At 42.6% G+C, this 23175-nt stretch overlaps 1 protein-coding gene across 2 annotated transcripts in view; it reads left to right on the top strand.

Moving 5' to 3' along the window:
* The first annotated feature begins 5988 nt into the window (after nt 1-5988).
* WDR11 (WD repeat domain 11) overlaps nt 5989-23175 on the top strand; it is an 88755-nt gene continuing 71568 nt past the window's right edge. Inside the window, exons 1-3 of one of the 2 annotated variants that reach the window (XM_075935350.1) lie at nt 5989-6345; nt 13225-13336; nt 18853-19006. In XM_075935350.1, coding sequence (XP_075791465.1) covers nt 6260-6345; nt 13225-13336; nt 18853-19006 — 352 coding nt within the window. In that variant the 5' untranslated portion in view covers nt 5989-6259. The remainder of the gene's footprint in view (nt 6346-13224; nt 13337-18852; nt 19007-23175) is intronic. The other variant, XM_075935349.1, reaches the window with a different exon arrangement.

The following is a 23175-nucleotide window of genomic DNA, read 5'->3' as shown; positions in this document are numbered from 1 at the left end:
ACAGAACCCTTAAGGGTTGAGCTGCAATTCACACTCAACTAGTGCAATCTTAAGGCAGAGAGTGATGATTTCTTCCATCTCTTTTTTATCGTATTCCATCCCTTTGCCTTTCTCAGCAAGATTCGTTCAGGTGTGCAAGCTCGTGACAGCTGGTCTTGACAGTTTCAGTTTTAGGAGAAGAAAGAACTGATACTTAGTGGACTCAGTCTTCCTTCTTTTGGTTCAACTTTAAAGTAAGGCCTGGTCCTTGTGAGAGGCTGCAAGACTTCTGAATCGGCTAAGAGACCTTGATTTCCCTGGAGTTCAGAGTGAATTCAGGGAGCTCCGTATCTCACAAAGTCCAGCCATCAGCTACCAAGTTAAACTGTATCACCAGATTATATGATATTATGTTGTATTATGTGAGAAACTGTATGAGTTTGTGTATATAACTGTCATGCACATGTGCAAGTGGATGGAGTTACAGCTCTGTTTCTGACCTGAGCATTGGCATCTCCTGACTTTTGAATGCTTACATTCCCAAATCAGCAATATGAATAATTCAGCAAAGCCACAGGCCCCAGGCCAGCAAAGCACATCTGTTCAGTAAAGCACTTAAGCTCATTTGAATTCCATTGAAATCTGTGGAATTTAAGCACACTGGACATAGGGCTGGACAGGACTGATAAGTTCATTGAGTCCAGTCTCCTATTGCAGGCATGCTTATCATATAATACTGTTCACAAATGTATTGAGCTTTAGCTAATTAGGTTGTTTAGCTCCCATTGCTCTTATTGGAAGGCTGTTCCAGAACATGACTTCACTGATGGTTAGAAACTTAAATCACATTTCTAGCCTAAATGTAGTCATGACCACTACATACCCATTTGTTCTTGTGCCAGTATTAGCCTTTACTGTAAATAGCTCTTCTGCCTCTCTGGTTTTTACTCCCCACCCCAATATATTTATGGAGAACAGTCGAATCTCTTCCCTGCACCTGTTCCAGTATATATTCGCCTTTCTTGAACACGACAACCGGAACTGTCCACAGCCAGCAGCGGATATAGGGCAGGGCGAGCAGGGTGGCTGCCCCGGGCCCCGCACTTCAATAGGCCTCTCACCGAGCCACCACGTGGGAGCAAGCGGCGGCGCAAGCGGCCATTTGGGCCCCGCGCTCCCCGTGCAGCATAAGGGTGCAGCATGAGGCCCAAAGAGCCACTTGTGCCGCTTGCTCCTGCGTGGCAGCCCGGCTGAGCGGCACAGAACTCAGCCAAGTGCCACGGTGGGAGGCGAAGGGCGTGACAGAGGCCCTTAATCCAATAGTTGTCCTTTCAACACAGCCTATTGTAGTCTCATTTTTAGCTATTCCCTTACCCACCCTACAATTCTTTGTACTGATCCCCATTTTCTCCAGTTTAACTAATAATTTCCCATATTACACTGTGTCCAATGCTTCACTAAAGTCCCGATAGATTACATCCATCACATTCTTCTTATCTTAAAAAAAACCCTAACAGTTACCTTGTCAAAGAAGGATACCAGGTTGGCTTTGTTAAATCTGTGTCGCATCTTATCCCATTATTTTCATATTCTTTCCTTCAGAATTTATTCTAAAGCCTATTGAGGGCAGATTAACAGTTCTGTAGGTGCCTGGATTATTCCCCCCACCTTTCTTAAATGACCAAATTATTAGAACTATTGGGTTAGAGGGGTCCACAAGAGTCATCTAGTCCAGTGATGCGCAACTCGTGGGCCGCGACCCCCTTGGGAGTCATGGCTATCTTCTGGGGGGGAGGTCGCAGCGCTGTGATTCGGGCCAGCCGGTATTTTCTTTTCCCGGCTTGGCACATGACATACACGCAGCAGGGGTGGGAGGAACAGCAGGCAAGCGGAGTGGCATTTAAAGGGCCCACACTTTTTTTTTCTCAACCAAAATTTTCCCAGGGGTCATGAGTGCAAAAAGGTTGCACACCACTGATCTTATCCAGTGTTTCTCCCATGTAAGAGTACACTTAGGGATACTCGAGAGAAGTCTGGGGAGTACGTCAACACAACTGAAATTTGAAGAAAACGGAATCTTTGCTTTAAGTCTTACAGTGCTTTATTTATTTCTTTATTTTTTACACTAAAAAATTTCATCACCCGCCCAGCTCCAAGTAAGTTGTTTCAACAAGTGTGAATGCAATGCTGGAAAAAAAAAGTGTGTGTCTGAAAACTATAGGTACTGGGGGTACTTTTTTTTTTTAAGGAGTACTTTATAAAAAAAAGTTTAAAAATACTGATCTAGTCTAACCTTCTGGCAAGATGCATGATTTGTTGAGCCTATACACCCAAGACTAATGGCTATGCAACCTCTTATTTTAATGAAAACTTCCAATGAAGGAGCTTCCACAACTTTTCTAGGAAGTTTTATACATTATCCAACTGTTTGTATAATTAGGAAGGTTTTTTTCATAGGTACAATGTTTGCTATTCTCTAGTCATATAATATCCCTGATTTGATAGATTTACTAAAAATCCTTCCTACCAGACTTGCAATTTCATGTGCCAATTCTTTTAATATCTTGTGATGGAGATTATCTGGTTCTCCTGGTTACAGCACATTAAGCACTTTGAGTGTGGCTTTCACCTTGGCTGTGGTGATTTTCATTTCCATATATATTTTCCCATTAGCATGCTACTTTTTCCACCCATGTTATATATTGCATTATTATCATACTTATTAAAACCCTGAGGCAAAGTTTGCATTTAATTATTGGGCCATACTGACATAATCTTTAAGCTCTCCCACACTCCGCTTCTTTTCTGGTTTCCTTTTTATTTGTATAACTGAAGAACCTTTCACTATTGGTTTTAATCAGCTTTGCAATTCTAATTCAGCTTGACTTTTGGCAGTTCTCACTCAATCCCAATACTTTCTGACCTCCAGAATGTAGCTGAAAATGGACGGAGCTCCTCAGATGTTTTTCAGAACTGGGGTTTAAAGTCCCATTGTCTGCAGTACTTAAAGTGAAGCAGGTGCTTTGCTGAACAGGAATGGGATTACTTGTGTGTTTAAGAGTCAAACATGCTGAAGAGCTTTTCTGAATCAGGACTTAGCAGTGCAACCTTAATATAGACTTTTGCATTTAATTTTCTATGGTTTTAAAAGGAAAAATAAAAAAGGAAAAGTTTAAATGAAGAAGCTTCAGTCTCCACGGCTCCAAAATTCATTTTGAAAAAAGCTTATGAACCGAACAGGTAACTCTCATATGCTGCAAAATTTTACTAAATATTACCTGAAAACTGCCAGTCTGGTCCTAGGCCATTGAGACTCTATCACTCTTGAATACAGCCACGAGAAGCCAGCTGCCCTTGACCAAAGTTTATTGTATATTGCCCTTTTTTATTCTGCCCAAATAGAGTTTACTTAAAAATTCAAGGAGATGAGAGGGAAGAAGCTAAAGACAGCATACTATCTGAGCTTTCTCTATATTCTCGAGAAGGTCAACTTGAACCATTTTTGGCTCACTTTCTCAAGATAGGCAGGAGTTTTTCATTCTGAGATTTCACATGTAGGAACAAAGGCCCAAATCCATAAAGGTATTCAGAGGTCTAACACCATTGACTTCAATAGAAACTAGGTGCCTAAATATGCTTTATGGTCTGGGCATTGCTATATATTTGATAAAATATATATAATCTAATATTACTGGCATTGTATCCATGGAACAGTCACACAAGAACATGACAAGTTCTGTTCTGATATCAAAAGCACTTCTTAGCAGAAGGTAACCAGTTGCAGAAGCAGAGTTAGTTTTACATTCACAGCAGTGAAAGACATTTCTGAAGAGTGATTATTTAAGAAGTCATTTCACTGATCACATTATTTCCTTTAATACTGTTCACTGACTTGGAACTTCTCACCATGTACAGTCATATCATCAGGTTCTTGCTGTCCCGCCTTCCTGCGTTAATCTCCCTTTTCTCAGGTGATGTCCTCCTTCAGCTTCCCCACTCTCTTCAGCAAACTATTTGTTTCCACAGCATTGGGTGGCAACTCACATCTTTTCCCTCTCTTTTTGCTTTACTGCTGCTTTAGATAAAACTCAAGCATTGCATATAAAATTCTTTCACTAAAACGTTTCCTTTTCCTTCAGCACTGCACATCAGGCTTCTTTATGCTGTTTGAATCAGGGAAGTGTGGTCAGCATCTCTTCTCCTCATTTGCGTATCCTCTCAAAATCTTACATGCTTCCTATTTCTCACTGTAGAAGATCTTGCTAATTTCTTTAGTGAGACAAATGATACACCCTAGAAAAAGCTTTCACTTTTCTCTACCTTCTTCTGGCTGCCTTTTCTCCCTTTTCACCACAGTATTTGATCAGGTGACCTTTTCACTCCTTCAACTCCAGTTGAAGAAACTGGATGGAAATGTTGCTGGGGAGTTTCTATCCACTCTGTGGCTATGTCTACACTGTAGGGTTTTTGTGCAAGAACTCTTTTGCAGAAAACTTCTTGAGCAAAAACACGTCCATACCTCAAAGCACACTGCACGGATACTCTTCCACAAGAAAGTTCTGATGGCCATTCACAGACTGGCCATCAGAGCACCTGTGCTTTTTCAGATAGGCTCTATTTGTGCAAAAAAACCCTGCACAGCATTCACATATGCCTTTTTTTCGCAACAGCTGTAGCACAAAAAGGAGCTATGCCTCATAGAAGGAGGTTTATCTACACTACAAAAAGCCCTCTGTTCTGCCGTTTCACTGTTGATTTAGGCTGTGTCTAGACTACATCCCTCTTTCGACAGAGGGATGTAAATGAGACACTTTGAACTTGCAAATGAAACGGGGATTTAAATATCCCGTGCTTCATTTCCATAAGCACGTTATGGCATTCTTTCAAACAAGCGCCATTTGAAAGTAAAACCACGGTCTAGACGAAGTTCTTTAAAAAACGGCAGGCATTTTCAAAAGATCCTGTCTAGACCATGGTTTTACTTTCAAAATGGCACTTGTTTGAAAGAGAGCCATGATGTGATTATGCAAATGAAGCGTGGGATATTTAATTCCCCACTTCATTTGCAATTTGGAGTGTCTAATTTACATCCTTCTGTCGAAAGAGGGATGTAGTCTAGACACAGTCTTACTTGCCCAAAAGCGTGCTTGAGGTGTGGACGCTCTGTGGGTTTTTGCACAAAAACCCTGCAGTGTAGACACAGCCCGTGAGAAGAGGAAGAGAAGCAACATCAACAAACTCAAAGACACAAACTGTAATGTACCGTATTAGCAAATGGACAATTAAAATGAGTGAGAATTGAGATCTGCTCAGCACTTTGGCAGATTGAGCTCTAGGAGTGTATGATTATGTTGCCCCCAGCGTAGTTTATAAAAAGAAAAAAGTCCTATTATTACTTTTGTAAACAGATTCTTCAGCTCAGAGGATAAAGAACAGTATTTTGGGATTGGAAGATCTTGAATTCTATCTTTTTGTTTTAGCTGACAATTTTATACAGCCAAGGAGCAGACAGAAGAAACTATCAGTTGCAGGTGGCTAATATTTTGGACATGAGGATAAAAGCAATGATTGTATTCAGCTGCTGGGTAACTATTTTTTTTACAAGGCTGCTGTACCAGTTTGCAACAGAAGCTGGGTGTTTTGATGCAGTAGGTGCTGAACCAAAGGAGCCGGGGTATACGGGTTTTAAAAAAATGACAGGATCCAAGTCACAGATGAGACTTTTCCCCAGAGCGACTGGGCTAGGATGGATCAAGGCTCAGCTAGCCCCACTAAAATAGGGGTGGCCACATTTATTCCCTACTTAGATTGTGCCCACTGGGTTGGGGGCCCAGTTTGTCAATCAGCGGCCGGCTCCCGGTGCTGGTGGCGCCGACCAGGCAGCGGAACGAGCCCACTGGGCGAGCGCGGCCAGAATGTAGCAAGAGCCGAGACGAGGCAGCGTCTGCGGAGAGGGGAGGCTGCGGCGCGCGCTGAGGGGGCCGAACGGCGGGGAGCTGAGCCCCGCCCGCCCGCAGGCGCTGTCTCGGGAGGGGGCGGGGAGCGGGACAGACGCGCCTCCCGCGGTGGTTTCACTTGCGGGCGCGGAGCGACGCGCCGGAACCCAAGTGCCTCGGGCGCGGGGGCAGGCCGGACCGCTGGGGAAAGGGATCGGCAGCGCACAGCGCCGTGGCCGGGCTGAGCCTCTTCCCCGTTACTGCGGAGACCCGGCCCCCGCCCGCAGAGCCAGGGGCCACCGCGCAGCGTCCAGCGCGCTGCGGCCGGGCGCCCCCCGCCCAGCATGTTGCCCTATACGGTGAACATCAGGCTGTCGGCCCGGACCCTCACCGGAGCCCTGAGCGCGCAGAACAGGGGGGCGGTGGACTGGTGAGTGCGGGGCGGGGCCGGGGAGGGGAGCGAGACAGAGAAGGGCCCTGGTTGGGGGCGGGGGGCTCTGACGGGCCTAGCGGGTGGGGGCGGCTCCTAGTTCAGGGGCGGCTGATGAATCTCTAGGAAGGAGGCCGTGGCGATACAGGGGAGAGGCGCCTCTGCCCCTACGTGGAGGAGGGAGCCCTGCCTGGGTGGAGCAGGGGGAGAGGCCTTCCAGGGAGAGGCTGAATGCTGGAGAGTTAAAGGACCAAAGGTTTTGGCGCAGAGGCAGCGAACTTGTGCCGCCCTTCTGCTTCAGCCTGCCGAAGACAGCTGCTACTGGAAGACGGTGCCTAACCCCCTTCCTCTGTGACTGGTCAGGGTGTTACTCACTTTTCTAAGAGTGCAGCGTGGATCTCTTAAGCACACTGAAATCACGAGTTTTAAACACGAGTTGGTTCGTTTTTAAATCGTGTGGGGTTTTTTTTCTTTGCCTTTTGGTTTGTGTTTTACGTTTTTGAGCTTTTGCTTGGTATATATCCGGTCACGTTTTCAGGGTTGTTTTGGTTTTTTTCAAACGAATAAAGTTGAAATTCCCATGTAATCTGCAGGGGCTGAAACATTGAGATACCTGATATTGTGGGACTTGCTATATATCTGCGAAAATTATCAATACTGAGTTTGGACTATCCAATCAGTTTCACGTCTTGCAAGTGAAAATGTATCAGAAACATGCTCTTGACAAGTTCAGTTATGTGAAATTTCTGTGCCGAGATCACTGCTTTTCATAGAATCATAGAGCTGGAAGAGACCTCAGGAGGTCATCAAGTCAAACCCCCTACCCAAGGCAGGACCAATCATAACTAAATCAACCCAACTAGGGCTTTGTCAAGCCAAGACTTAAAAACCTCTAGGGATGGAGACTCCACTACTTCCCTAGGTAACCCATTCCAGTGCTTCACCACCCTCCTAGTGAAATAGTTTTTCCTAATATCCAATCTAGACCTCTCCCACTGTAACTTGAGACCATTGCTCCTTGTTCTGCCGTCTGTCACTACTGTGAACAGCCTCTCTCCATCCTCTTTGGAACCTCCCTTCAGGAAGTTGAAGGTTGCTATCAAATTCTCCCCCCCCTTCTCTTCTGCAGACTAAACAAACCCAAATATTTGAGTCTCTCCTCATAGGTCATGCGCTCCAGCCCCCTAATCATTTTGGTCGCCCTTCTCTGGACCCTCTCCAATGAGTCCACATCTTTTCTATATTGGGGGGCCCAGAACTGGACACAATATTCTAGATGTGGCCTCACCAGAGCCGGATAAAGGGAATAATCATTTATCTGGATCTGCTGGCAGTGCTGCTCGTAGTGCACCCCAATATGCCATTTTTACACTGTCAAATCAAGTGTAAAAATGTAATAAGAAAAGCAAAAAAAGATTTTGAGGAACAGTTAGCCAAAAACTCAAAAAGAAATAATAAAATGTTTTTTAAGTATATTAGAAGCAGGAAGCCTGCTAAAAAACCTGTGGGTCCCCTAGATGATCGAGCTATAAAAGGAGCAATCAAGGACGATAAAGCCATTGCGGAGAAACTAAATGATTTCTTTGCTTCAGTCTTCACGGCTGAGGACATTAGGGAGATTCCCGAATCTGCACCGTCCTTTGTGGGTGATGAATCTGAGGAACTGTCCGGGATTGAAGTGTCATTAGAGGAGGTTTTGGAACAAATAGAAAAACTTAATGTTAACAAATCTCCAGGACTGGATGGCATTCATCCAAGTGTTCTGAAAGAACTCAAATGGGAAATTGCTGAGCGATTATCTGTGGTTTGTAACTTATCCTTGAAATCGGCTTCCTTACCTAATGACTGGAAGGTAGCCAACGTGACACCAATATTTAAAAAGGGCTCTAGAGGCGATCCTGGCAATTACAGACCGGTAAGTCTAACTTCAGTACTGGGCAAATTAGTCGAAACAATAGTAAAGAATAAAATAGTGAAGCATGTAGAGGAACATAATTTGTTGGACAAAAGTCAACATGGCTTCTGTAAAGGGAAATCCTGTCTTACTAATCTATTAGAGTTCTTTGAAGGGGTTAACAAACATGCGGATAAGAGGGATCCAGTAGATATAGTATACTTGAATTTTCAGAAAGCCTTTGACAAGGTCCCTCACCAAAGGCTCTAGTGTAAATTACATGGCCGTGGGATAAGAGGGAAGGTCCTTTCTTGGATTGAGAACTGGTTAAAAGACAGGAAACAAAGGGTAGGAATAAATGGTAAATTTTCAGATTGGAGAGGAGTAACTAGTGGTGTCCCCCAAGGGTAAGTCCTGGGACCAATCCTCTTCAACTTATTCATAAATGATCTGGAGAAAGGGGTAAGCAGTGAGGTAGTAAAGTTTGCAGATGATACCAAACTGTTTAGGATAGTCAAGATAGAAGTTCGAACTAGGGTGGTAATGTAGGCAACCGGAGTTGCAAATGAAGCCCGGGATTTGAATTTCCTGGGCTTCATTTGCATGTTGCCGGGCGCCACCATTTTTAAATGTCCGCTAGTTCAGACTCCGTGCCTGCGGCTACACACGGCACGAACTAGGTAGTTCGGATTAGGCTTCCTATTCCGAACTACCTATACTCATGGAACGAGGTGAACAGGTAGTTCGGAATAGGAAGCCTAATCCGAAGTACCTAGTTCGTGCCGCGTGTAGCCGCGGGCACGGAGTCCGAACTAGCGGACATTTAAAAATGGCGGCGCCCGGCAACATGCAAATGAAGCCCGGGAAATTCAAATCCCGGGCTTCATTTGCAACTCCGGTTGCCTACATTACCACCCTAGTTCGAACTAGGGTGGTAGTGTAGACGTACCCCATCAGATTTCCTTTGGCCCAATCCTCTAATCTGTCCAGGTCACTCTTGACCCTATCGTGCCCTCCAGCATATCTACCTTTCCCCTAGCTTAGTGTCATCTGCGAATTTGCTGAGGGTGCAATCCATCCCCTCATTCAGGTCATTAATAAAGATGTTGAACAAAACCAGTTCAAGAACAGATCCTTGGGGCACTCCGCTAGAAACTGACCGCAAACCTGACATTGAGCCGTTGATCGCTTCCCGTTGGGCCCGACAGTCTAGCCAGCTTTCTTTCCATTTTACAGTCCATTTATCCAATCCATATTCCCTTAACTTGCTGGCAAGAATATAGTGGGAAACTCAAGGTATATCACATCCACTGACTTTCCCATATCTACAGAGCCAGTTACCTCATCATAGAAGCTAATCAGATTTGTCAGGCATGACTTGCCCTTTGTGAATCCATGTTGACTATTCCTGATCACTTTCCCCTCTTCCAAGTGCTTCAAAATGGATTCCTTGAGGATCCCCTCCATGATTTTTCTGGGGACTGAGGTAAGGCTGACTGATCTGTAGTTCCCTCGGTTGCCCTTGTTGTACCTCGGTGTCTTGTACCTCAGTACCTTCAGTGGTCTGAACTGTCAGTGTCAGTGTTGTCTGGTCAGGGTCGTCTTGGCATGTTCCTGACAGGACCTCTACTCCGTCGGTGATGATAAACTTTCGGCTGCGTGTGTAACAATTGGTACTCCCTTTATCTAGAGTGTTAGACCCCGTGCACTTGGGTCAACACAGGAGATCTCTGAGAGGCCCCGGAAATGACAGATGCAGGCAAGGTTTGAAATCAGTCGAGCAGGTTTATTGTCAAATGCGAAGCTCTACCAGTTGGTAACAGAGATCAGTTCAATGTTATACCACGGGGTACTATGGCCTGCGTTGACAAGGTACCAACACCGGACAAGCCTATTGCCATATATCAGATATTAACAGAAGTTAGTCAAAGTTAAGCTACTGTGCATTCTGTAAGTTTAGGCAATGACACCTGCCATTCAGGCGCCTAGAGCACCCCTCCCCCCAAGGTTGGCCAGAGAGCATCCTTTGTGGTGTCCTTTTATAGACAGGTACAAACAACTTACATCACTTCTTTACGTACCAGGTTACCACCCTCTGTTGCGTGGTTACCACCCCTCACCTTATGGAAGTGGGGCTTAATTGCTATATTCATGCTGTCAATCTCGACCCGGTCCTGAACCTAGATCGTTATGTGCATTAGTTTTTAGGGAGTCTTTGTACCAAGACACTTCTTATTAAGATGTTCCGTTACTCCCCTTTAGCTTACAGTTTGTACACGGTGTCTCCCTGTGTCCTTCCATGCTCGACCTAACTTACACAATCATACAATTATCAATAGGGCCTCTTTCTTGGCTCCTGTGTTACTGAACCAAAGTCTTGCTCACTAGATTGTGGGCCTGTTGCTGTTTTCAGGTTACAGGCCTCTGTTCAGGCCTGCTGACTCCATGTTACTGACCCTCAACTTACTACAGTCCTCCTTTCCTTTTTTAAAGTTGGGCACTACATTTGCCTTTTTCCAGTCATCCGGAATCTCTCCCAATCTCCACGAGTTTTCAAAGATAATAGCCAAAGGCTCCGTAATGACACTTGCCAACTCCCTCAGTACCTTCAGATGCATTTAATCCAGTCCCATGGATTTGTGTATGTTTAGCTTTTCTAAATAGTTCCTAACTTGTTCTTTCCCCACCAAGGGCTGTCTACCTCCTTCCCGTGCTGTGTTGCCTAGTGCATTTGTCTGGGAGCTGACCTTGTTGGTGAAGACCAAGGCAAAGAAAGCATTGAGTACTTCAGCTTTTCCCACATCATCTGTCACTAGGTTACCTCCCTCATCCAAGAAGGGCCCCACACCCTCTCTGATCACCCTCTTATTGCTAACATGCCTGTAGAAACCTTTTTTGTTATCCTTCACATCCTTTGCTAGCTGCAATTCCAATTGCGCTTTCGCCTTTCTGATAACTCCCCTGTATTCTCAAGCAGTATATTTATACTCCTCCCTAGTCATCTGTCCAAGCTTTCACTTCTTGTAAGCTTCCTTTTTCTGTTTAAGCTCACCAAGGATGTCCCTGGTAAGCTAATCTGGTTGCCTAACATACTTGCTTTTCTTGCTGCGCATCAGGATAGTTTCTTCCTGTGCCTTCAATAAGGCTTCTTTAAAATACTACCAGCTCTGCTGGACTCCTTTCCCCTCACGTAAGCATTCCAGGGAATCCTGCCCATCAGTTCTCTGAGGAAGTCAAAGTCTGCTCTTCTAAAGTCCAGGGTGTGTATTTTGCTACTCTCCTTTCTTCCTTTGGTCAGGATCCTGAAATTTGTCTGTTTAAACATTTATATTGTGGTGGAATCAAGAGCTATGGTTTTCAGCCTTTTTTGCTCAGGACCCATTTGTAAATGTTTATGGCCTGTTGCGACCATCTGGAGGTGGAGGCCTTGGGGTTAGTTTTGTCTGTTCCTGTCTGGAACTTACCCTCCTGCAGCTCCTGTGCTGTGGGTCTGGCTGGGCTTGGCTTTCCGCTCCAGGCATTGGAGCTGGTTAAGCGGTGGGGGCTAGAACAGCTTCCCACCTGCTGCAGGCACAGGACTGCTCCAGCCTCAAGGGGTCCACCTGCATGTGACACACCCGTGCACCCCTCAGGCACGAGCTGCTCTGGCAGGACATAGGTGCAACCTGTCCTGCTGCAGGCCCACCGCTGCTCCAACATCCCAGCTTGAGCAGCCTCTGTCTGCGGTGGGCCCATTTGCGCTGGAGGTAGTGGCTGCTCCCCAGTTTGGGGGGGAGGGGGAGATAGCTGCAGCCAATTGGTGGGTGAGAGAGACCCCTCCCTCCCGCACACCCCTCCTTCAAATGGTTAACTGGTTGTTTTACCAGTTAAACAATTATATAGGATTTTACATCTCTACTTTTTTTTAAAATGTTCTAAGCCCTATATGCCCTCCATCTAATTCAATCAATGACTGTGTCAGGAAGGTTAAAAGTACACCCATTTCGTAGCTGGTGAAACTGAGACAGACTAAACAGATGGACTGCAAATCAGGCACATGCTTAATTTCTTGAATCAACCCTCTGAGAACTTCTAACTCAAAACAGCACCTTCCCTTACACTGGCTGCCTTGGAATTTTCTTAGAGCAGTGGACATTATCTGAGGTTCTGAGCTTGGTTCCTTTTTGGATTCCTTGCTTTGATTCCATTTTTATTCTTGTTTGTGTCCAGCCATTTAGCTGAACCTCATATTTTTGTGGTCTTTCTCTGCCATTGTAATCCTCTTTTCTGAGGTCAAATAGGCTGAAACTTTTTACTACTAATGAACTCTCTTGAAATATGCCTTTTTTCACCTCCCTCTCCCACAAAACAGCTAATCAAGAAACCCACCTCCCAACAGTGTGAATTATCTTGTGTGTTTATCAAAGAACATGCCATTTACTGATACAAGTGGTGGGTTTAAACTATGTAAGGGATTAGTTTACCCTTTTAGCATTTAAACGGCGTCTTACATATGTTAGCCTGGCATTGAAAAATGACTCCCTGTAGAGTTCTGGAATATATTTTAATGTTTTCAGGTTTCATTTTAGTGTGTGGCTTTTCCTATTTGTGTTTCTGATAGCTTGATGTTGTACAGACAGGAAGGCATGCTTCTTGCCCCCAAATTATTTTAATTTAAAAAAATGGTAAAATAAATATGCAGAATGTAAGGGAGAAGGAAATGATGAAACAGCTAATATTGGCTGCTACGTCATAATAAACACAATGTTTTAATGAGACAACGATTTTTTTAAAAGTATGTGATATAGAGGCAATCAGAAATAACCAGGTTGCTGTAGTTTGGCTTTATTTTATTACTCATTGTGCACAATATCAGTTTTGTTGATAATCCAGCTATAGAAACTCTTACGCACTATAGATTATTGCTAGTTTGACTTTACAGTTAAACAAAAAAAACCTTGTGAAATCAGAGTACACTCACTAATGGTCTATTACTATTTTTCCAGGGGGTGGCAAGGTTTGATTGCATATGGGTGTCAGTCCCTGGTACTGGTGATTGATTCCAATACTGCCCAGACTGTACAAGTGTTGGAAAGGCACAAAACTAATGTTGTCAAGGTGAGTTATCTGTTTCAGGTTGTTTCATATGATTCTTCAGAGTGTGTGTGTGTGTGTTCTGACTTTCAATGTAAATAACTACCATTTTATTTAATTTGGCTTTCACACAAAATCTAGTATTAATCTTTAGGGAATTAATCTTTAAGGAATAAAATGACCCCTTTGATGTCTAAGGTAAGGATGTTAAATTTAGATTAACTAATCGAACAGTCAGTGTAATTTGCATCGACTATTCGATTAGTCAATAAGGGCGCCTTTGCCTTTGAAATGTAGCAAGGGCCCTGCTGGCTCTTGCTATGTTTCAAAGGCAGGAGCACAACCAGCTGGGGACTCAAACAGTTGCTGCTGGCCCCGTGCTCCCTGCTTTTGAAATGTACAAGAGCATTGGGGCATGGGGCTAGTGGGGGACTCAAACAGTCCTCCATTGGACCTGCGCTCCTGGTGGTGCTTTACTTTTGAAATGTACAAGAGCCCTCCCCAGGGCTCCCAGGACTCCCCAGTGGCCCAAGGCTTCATGCAGCATTTCTGCTTTGAAATGTACAAGAGCCCCAGCAGGAACTCTTGTACATTTAAAAGGTGAAACGCTGCTACTGTGCTCCTGCCACCCTCCCATAGAGCTGGAGCTACAGGAACCGGCTTTCAAGCCGGCTTCCCCTGCACCCCACCTCTATCCCCACTTGCTGCTTCTATTAGCAAGAGGGGGGAGTGGCTAGTCAACTAATGTGTCAACTATCGATAACCTTTTGCTTATCGGATAGTCAACTAGTTGCTTACATCCCTAATTCTTAAGTCATCATTTAATCATGATTATCAATAATTTTGAAAATCTTAAGAAAATGAAAGGTAGATAATCGATAAAAAGAGTTCATAATGGATCTGTGGATTGTCTAGTCTTGGTGAAAGGATGAAGTATCTTTTCCGGGAGATTGCTCAGCTCAGAAGTTTCATCAGAGCTTGATCTTGTCAACCTTTAGAGCCTGGTAAAAGGCACATCGCTTTGATCTTTTGTGAAACCATGCGGTGTTGGTGGATTAACACTGAGTAATTGGTGCATGTTGTCCTCTTTTACCACTCCGTACTGTAAATCTTCTTGCACAAGAGTAGGTGGGCAGTGTGGATGCTTTCCGGAATAACGGCCGTTCTTGCACAGTAACCCGCCAGTGGAGATATAGCCTATGTGTATGAAAACCAGCATAATTTGGTAACACTGCTCATGGGAAATGGTGGGCTACCCACAGAACCACAGTGGAGTGCAGATTGCCCACCACTGATCTAGTCTGACCTCCAACATAACATAGACCTTAGTATGTCCCCAAAATAATTCCCAGAAAAGATCTTTTAGATAGAAATTGGGACTGGAGAGTAAATTCATGTCACTCCCTGAAAAATGATTGAATAAGGATTTGTGTGGGACACTTTTTGAAGGAGAGTGCAGTTCAGTTTCCCAGTCTCTGCTCTATCCATCAAGCAGAGAGCAGATTTGTAGACTGCAGTTCAGCTCTTCCTTGTCTTATACCCTAGCCCAGTGTTTCCCAATTTTATTTAGCCACGGAACCCTTTTAAACTTGAAAGAATTTTGTGGAACCCTAATAACACTCAAATATCGAGCTGAAAAAGTAGAGCACAAATAAGGAAAGATAATAATAAACAAATGCTAAACAAGGTCATGAGATTAACATTTAGTTTAATTGCACATATTTAAAAACAAATCAATAATATTAATTTTTGTAATCATAAAATGTTATTGTAATGGAATTTTCTCATGGAACCCTTATTTTCACTTCACAGAAACCCAGGGTTCCTCAGAACAACATTTGGGAAACACTGGTCTAGCCTGTGTACTGGAATGGTGGCTATACCTCCTATGCAGTCTTTTATGGGAGATGGGGCTATTGGTACTGTATAAGATAGTGGTCTGTTTTGCTCCTGGAGACAAGCATATTTATGAGTGAGATACAGAATACCATCTGCAGTGTTCAAGTGATTTATTTATAGTGGACCCTCTGCACTTGCATATAAATTAACCGAAATAAATCTCCTTTAAAGTCTCTGAAGATATAGGTAGCTGAAACAGAGGTAGATAGCTGTAGAAGAGTATCCCACCCCCCTTTTTTTTGGTGGGGTGACAACCATATAGGTTGTAATATTGATGTTTCTTCAGGTTCTTTGGCTTTTTCCTTGTGGTTTTTTATATTGTAAAATTAAACCTTTTTATGTTGCTTTGGAAGCATTGATAACTACCGAAAAGTTAAAATTTGCATCTAAATCAGGACAAGAATCCTTCTAGTCACATCTTAATGACCGAATTTAGTCTCCAGATTTGGAGCAGTAGCTTGTCAATGATCAACTGAGTTTCCTACATAATTGTAGATCCATCATTTTCTTGCCTATTGATTAAAATATCTAAATTTTTGTTTCTGTTGATAAGAATAATTTTTAAATGTCAATATCTGAAACAGCTTTTTAAGTTGTGTGCCATATTGTTTCTCCATATAAGGCAAAACATTTCTTTTACATGAACACTTGGATTAAAGCTTTTCTATTGTATTATATATGTGGAAATTATAAAAAAAAAATGTGGCCAAAATTTGAACAAAATTATATTATCCTGGTAGACAGTGGATCGAGCACGGGATATAGACACATAGAAGCGGTTGGTAAATAACCATACAAATAGTCAATGTGATAACTGTTCTAAATTGAGTATGACATCTAGGTGTTTTTTGTGCAATTTAGAGATGGTCCTGCAGTTTGACACAAAGTGAAAATGAAGGCTGAAAAGAAAGGTATCAAAATATATCTATGGCCAACCCATGTAGCTATTTGGGTACCTGTATATTATGAAGTATATTAAAATACTTTGTAATGCCTTTATTCTCTTTAGTTATGGCAAGATACTGTAACAGAAAATACAACAAATCATTCTTCAGAATATGTTTGAAAATTATGTACTCTGTCATTACAGTGAATGACACCCACTTTGTGGGAGCAGATTGTCATCTTAGCATACTCTACCCAAAACATGTATTGGGCTGACCTTAACCCTGGCCATGAGCTATAGGTAAATACAAAGGATATAAGAGTGTGACCTGTGAGCCAATACTGGCACCAGTTACAATCTTCGTAGGGCTGCCAGAATACATGGCAACCCCACAGGAAACACCTACAAGATCTTTATCAGGCATTCTTAAAACTTAAATACCCACCTGGGGAAGTGAAGAAACAGATTGATAGAGCCAGAAAAGTATCCAGGCCCAACAAGGAAAATAACAGAACACCACCTGTCATCACCTACAGTCACCAGGTTAAGCCCCTCCAGTGCATCATTGACAATCTATAACTTGTCCTGGAAAACCATCTCTCATTCTCACAGGTCTTGGGGAAAAAAACAATCCTCACCTACAGAAAACCCACTAACCCGAAGCAAATACTTTCCAGCAGCCACATATCACACCTCAGATACTCACCCAGGAATCTACCCCTGCAACAAACCGCATTGCCAACTCTGTCCACATATCTATGCAAGCGAGACCATCACAGGACCTAACCACATATGCCATAACTTTAGAGGATATGAGGTTGTATGAACCCCTGATGTGATATATACCATCAAGTGCCAACGATGCCCGTTTGCCATGTATATTGGCCAGACTGGACAGTCTCAACAACAAAGGATAAATGGACACAAGTCAAACATCAGAAATGGAAACACACACAAACCTATAGGGAAACATTTTAAGCTGCACAGACAATCAATAGCCATTCTTCTACAAAGGAATTTCACCAACCAATTACAGAAAGAGTATGGAATTGATATTCATCTTAAAATTTGACAGTTTCACCAGGCTTGAAGAAAGACATTAACTGGATGTTGCATTATAAAGACAGTCTCCTCTGCCTTGATCACTTCATTTTTACATCAAAAGCTAAGTATGGGACACATCCAGCCCATTTAATTAGCCTCATTATCACCAGTCCTACAATTGACAAGTACTTTGTTTCTTTGGTATAATAACTTGGTTTCTGTTATTTCTACTCCAGCTCATCATCTGATGAAGTGAGCTTTTTCCCATGAAAGCTCATGATAGTATATATTTTTGTTAGCCTCAAAGGTGCTACAGCACTATTTGTTTTTAATGATATCATTGTAACTGCTTCAGGATAGCTATATTTTCGTGCTAACTTTGTGATGCTATGCTATTTCAACAGGAAGCTACAATTTTATATAATTTATTAGATGATTTTTCAAAACCACCATCACATTTATTAACTTGAGCAGACTCCAGGAAAATGACTAATTTATGAGGAAAAACAGAGTAGTGGAATTTTTTCTTTTCTGTTCTGAAGATTAGAAATGATTATACTGGCCAAGATCTTTTCACACTTCTCTAGAGGTATTCATAAATAATTTTCTTCAGTTCCTGAGCTTCATTTTTTTTTAAAAAAAATCTGCTTACCACAAAAATTTAAATAACTATTACAGTTGCAAATGACATAAGAAACATATTTTGAGACCATTATTACAAAGAAAATAACATGGAAAAGCTCCATTTACAAGGATTTTTCACCTAAAAATCTTGTTTGCATTATGATACTAGACTGCCTACCCCAGCAGTTAAAACTGTTAAAAGCCAAGAAATAAGTAGTTAAGTATTTCAGCACATTGTCTGCAGACACCTGCATGCCTCTGCTTAAACTTCACCATTTTTTCCTTCCAAAGACTTGCTCAGTCTCTCATCTTCTGTGCATAAAGTATACGTAGGAACTGAAGAGAAAGTCAAACAAAGAGAGTCAGATTCATTTGCATCACATGAAAACAGACAACTAAATATTTACAAGTTTTATAAGTATTTACATACAAATGCAAGATGTTCTAAATACACACAGTTACTGGAGCCCTTGAACAAAGGAGGTGCTAAAGGAACACTCAAAGAAAAAAAGACCTTGATAGAGAAGCTTAATAAATTCTTTGCTTTGGTCTTCTCTGCAAAGGATGTGAGGGAGATTCTTACTCCTGAGTCATTCTTTTTAGGTGACAAATCTGATAACTGTCCTGGTCTGTCCACTCTTCTCATCTGAGGAAGTGGGCTTTGCCCATGAAATAAATAAATAAATAAATGCCTACCTACCCCTCCCCCTACCCTCCCTCTCTCTCCATCTTAATTTTGGAATTTCCTTAACTTGGAACATTACATTCTCAATATTTTTATATTTAATTATTATTAACTGTGGATGCAGAAAAATATTGATTTGTGTAATTTTTAGTGCTGAGCATGCACCTGTGCACAGTGGTAATATATACAGGACAAACATAAATCCTTAAACTTGCACAATAGTTGCCAGTTTGTTTCTATTTATTAAACTGCAGTAATTTCACGTGAATGTCACTGTTACACAATTTTCTGGTGTTTGTTTCATATAGTTTGTATCCCATTTAGTGTTTTCAAAAGAAAAAGTATTAAATACTTGTCTTTGTTATATATATTTATTTTAATTGGTTTTATTAATATCTTCAGGTTAAATGGGCTAAAGAAAACTACCATCACAATATTGGTTCTCCGTATTCTTTACGCTTAGCTTCTGCTGATGCCACTGGAAAGATAATTGTTTGGGATGTGGCAACAGGAACAGTTCGCTGTGAAATACAGGAGCATACAAAACCAATCCAAGGTACAAAAGTTATATGCTATTTATATAGTAAATTGTATTGTAAGAGGCAATATTAATCGCTTCTCGGCCTTTTGGCTAAGATGTGCAAACATGTTCTCGGAGCGCGATTTGCGGAAAGGTAGGGGTCGGGTCAGTAGGCTGTATTGCCGTCATAACGGTTCCCAAGTCAGTACCCTGACATACGGGGGGCGTTTCGCCTGACTGCCCAATGCTCGGTCCTTGCCTGGAAGCCTCGCACATGCTCCAGATCAATTAATATCTACTAATTGCACTGGTATCTGGAGTCTAGGACCAGTGTTCCCTCTAAGCTGTGGCAGCCCAGCTTCACAGGTGATTTATCAGCCCCACCCAGTCAGTTGGCTCCCTCCTGGAGCCCTGAGTCTCTGACTGGGTGGGGCTGATTAATCACCTGTGAAATTGTGCTGCCCTGCAGCTGAGAGAGAACATTGGATAGCAAGTGTGAATTTTATTCACAAGCCTGCCTCTTATTCTCTGACCTTGTTAGTTCCTGTTTACCCATCTTTAAGGTAGGTATAATACTTATCTTCCAGCAGGCTTGTTATGTGGTTTGTAAAATGTTTTGAGATCTTGTGATGAAAAGTGCTTTAAGTTAAGAAGTATTTTGTTATTGATAAACATCCATGCAGTACACTAAATAAAACACCCTATTTTTGAGTTGGGCGTTTAATGCAGCTCAGAATTCAGTAATATTACTTGTACAACAGTACAGTCCTGTTAATCACGCATTTGACTGTATTCTTGTTTACAATGCATTTTATATAGCCACTAGAGTCCAAGCATACAAATATGACAAATTAAAATTGGGTTGTGTGTTCATAAGGAATAAATGTTTCTTTGTTATTTTAAACTATTATATCCAGGCCCAGCCTTAGATCAAGGCGGTTGCCTTGGGCCCCGTGCCTTTAGGGCCCTGCGTTGCCCGGTGCCTGCCAGCCTGGCTGCTTGCTTGCTGGGAGCTGCCTGGCCACATGGACCGCGTGGCGCAGTGCAGCCAACCACAACATGCTGCCTTGGGCCCTGCCTGATTATATCGTTTGTCTGAGTACCTATGTCTGTCTTGGCATGCAAGCACAGGAATGCTGTTTCCTGCATAGGAGCTGGTATAGAAAAAGCAATACGATGTACTGGAAAAGGACACAAAGGGAGTATTAAGAAGCAGGCAAATGGCAGCAAATGAGGGGAACATAAGAGGGAACTAGAGCTGATACATACAGGTTGCACCTCTGAAATCCAGGGTTCTCTGGTCCGGTAATGTCCATGGCTGGCATGATCATGGATGTTCCAGGAACAGAGAGTCCCGGCGTGCTGCTGAGGGAAGGAGATGGGAGCCAGTGCATGGCTAGGTTTGGCTGAGAGAGGGGAGCCAGGACCGGTGCACCGCTCAGCTGGGCTGCAGTGGGGAGAGCAGAGGGCACAGGGAGTCAGCACTCGGCTCAGCTGGGCTGCAGGGAAAGGTGGGTGTGAGAGCCAGTGTGCGGCTCAGCTGGACTGGAGAGGGGCCAGGAGATGGCATGCGGCTCAGCTGGCCTACTGGGGGTTGGGGTAGGGGAGAGAGAGCCAGGAAGCCTAGAAGCTCATGGTGGGGGCGGAAGGAGGGAGTGTGCAGCAATGGGGAGCCAGCAGTAGAGGGCCTGAAATGACTTCCCCTGCTCAGGCAAAATCTCTCATCTGGGACCAGTCAGGTCCTGAACATGCCAAACCAGGGAGATCCAACGTGTACTTGGATGTAACTGGGCAGAGTCTTGAAGTTGAGGCTATTGTGTTTGAATTTAATATGGAAGGAGTTGAAGAAACTGATAGGAGAGGGCTTGACATGAGTGAAAGTGCAGGAGAGGAAGGACTTTTAGATGGCAGGTGATCATTGATTTTTGGTTACAGTGGACAGGATATGTCAGAGGTATTTGTTTTTTTTTTGTTGGCAGTGCTATATACATGTGCATGTTGTATCACTGCAATGGGAAGTGATAGAAAATACCTAGAATGCCATACATAAATAATTCTTGCTTAGAAGTTGGATTGTTCTTTATTGTGCTTATTCAAAAAATAAAAATGAGTATAGATTAATACTGTGGCGCTCAACTTTTTTCCACCCAGGACACAGAAACCACCTAATTTCTTAATGTGTAGCATACCTAAATTTCACAGACTATTCTGGCCACACAAAATTGTGGGCTGTAATCCATATGAAACTGTAGATGTGGTTGGTGCTAGGACATATGGAGGATTGTGCTGGATAACAGGCTCCTGATGTTGTGTTGGATATAATTGCAATTACCAGTGACGTCTGGTGCGATGTTTTTACGTCCTTCTATCTTCCCTCAGCAAACTTCTTTAGTTTTGGAGGTCATGGAAACCAGCTCTATATAACCTGTGGAAGTGTTGTTTGTCCTAGAGCTCATTGTCATGCACAGATCACCCGAACCCGGCTCTTCTGGATTCTTGCATTATTTGTCGAGCCCTGCTAATAGGTATGATAGATAGGTGGGCAGACTCCAGAGGTGCTCTAGGACTTAGTGATGGGAGTGGGAAGCAACCTTCTTTTTACCTGGCATTTTGTTTGTTTTGTTGTCAGTCAGCAGGTTGAAGTTCTTGAATTAAAAACTACTTTATTGTTATTGGTCATATGGACTTACAAGACCAACTTTTGTGCGTGAGTCTCATTGCTAAAAGAAACTTGCAGTTTTATTTTGTTGGGAGTTTTTCAGTAAACAGGTTTCTGTGCAAACATATTTTGGCATCTTTTACACTTGCCTGTGATTTTTAAAATCAGACCAAACCCTGAGGGAAAAAAAAAAGAGAGAGAGATTTAAAGAGCTACCTATATCCTATTAGGATTTTGTTTTATTTCTGAAATAAAACTCAGAAATGAGGTTTCGTTGTTTAATGAAGTTTTCATGGTACATTTCTGGGAAAAGTTGATTAGCCTCCAAGCTTTTTTTTTATCCCAAACTCTCTGTGGCACCTTCCCGACTCCTGTTTTTATCTGTAACTGTATTATCTGAAAAGCTACTTTAACAAATTAGATTTTTGTTTCTTTAGCAAGGTTTATAAAACAGATGCATAAAATAAAGTGGATAAAATACAGCAAGGCTTACACATGCTTTTGTTGGCTTCAGTTAATTTAATTAGTATTGTGACTTTTTACATGTTGCTTAAAGCAAATTTCTGATTATATAGCACCAATCTGTATGTTTTGCAATACAAACACCTCCTACCAGCACTCCTGAATATAGTCTCCATGCCATGGAGTCCATGCCACCATCTAGAAAAGGACACTCACAAAATTTTCATAGTGTAGACCACATCTTAATAAGAGATTATTTCATAAATCATCTCCCCTCTTGTCATCACAAAACATTCCTTTGATCCTTACCTTAATTACGTATGATGAAAGGTAATATTGAGAAAATTTTCACTTTTAGTGCAACGAGAGTATTATTTTTTTTAATAGTCTTCTGTTGAGGCTCTTTCTCTCAGGTGTTCTATTCCTTTCTTCCCTTACTCCTTGCATGCACTTTTTTGTTTCTAGTAGTATCTAGTCATTCAGTTCTCTTTTCCCTCTGGTATCCTGGACTTTCTCTCCTGCTGGTAGTTTGGCAATTCCAGCCCCACTGGTACATTTGGTCCTTTTAAAGATGCTCCTAGACACAGTGGTTCCCAACATTTTCCAGAGGGATCCATTTTGACAATTCAGGAAGACTTGGTGACCCAAAGCAATTCAAAAATGGGAGGAGGAGGCGAGGCAGAGCCACCTGAGGAGACACTTAGCGACCCTTTTGAAATGTAATGGCGACCCATTCTTGGGTCCTAACCCATAGGTTGGAAACCCTGTCCTATACTAATAGCCTATAAGAGACACAAGTAGTTGGTGATATTGTGAAGGCCAAAACTAACAGGTCTCAAAAAGAACCAGGTAAATTGATGGAGGATTATTAGCCAACACGGTTGGGAGGCCACCTCATGTGAAACTGGGAGTGGATTACAGAGGATGGAGCGCTTGACAATTGCCTGTTCTTTTCATTTCTTCTGAGGCACCTGGCATTGGCTACTTTTGAAAGATAGGTGACTGGGCTAGATAGACAATTAGTCTGACTCAGTATGGCTATTCTTTTATTCTTTAGTGTGTTCCTCCTCTTTCTGTCTGCTTC

This window comes from Pelodiscus sinensis, chromosome 8, assembly GCF_049634645.1.
Source record: "Pelodiscus sinensis isolate JC-2024 chromosome 8, ASM4963464v1, whole genome shotgun sequence".
Lineage (NCBI taxonomy): Eukaryota > Metazoa > Chordata > Testudines > Trionychidae > Pelodiscus > Pelodiscus sinensis.
The sequence above is the reverse complement of the archived record's forward strand: the minus strand, read 5'-3'. Positions and strand labels throughout refer to the sequence as shown.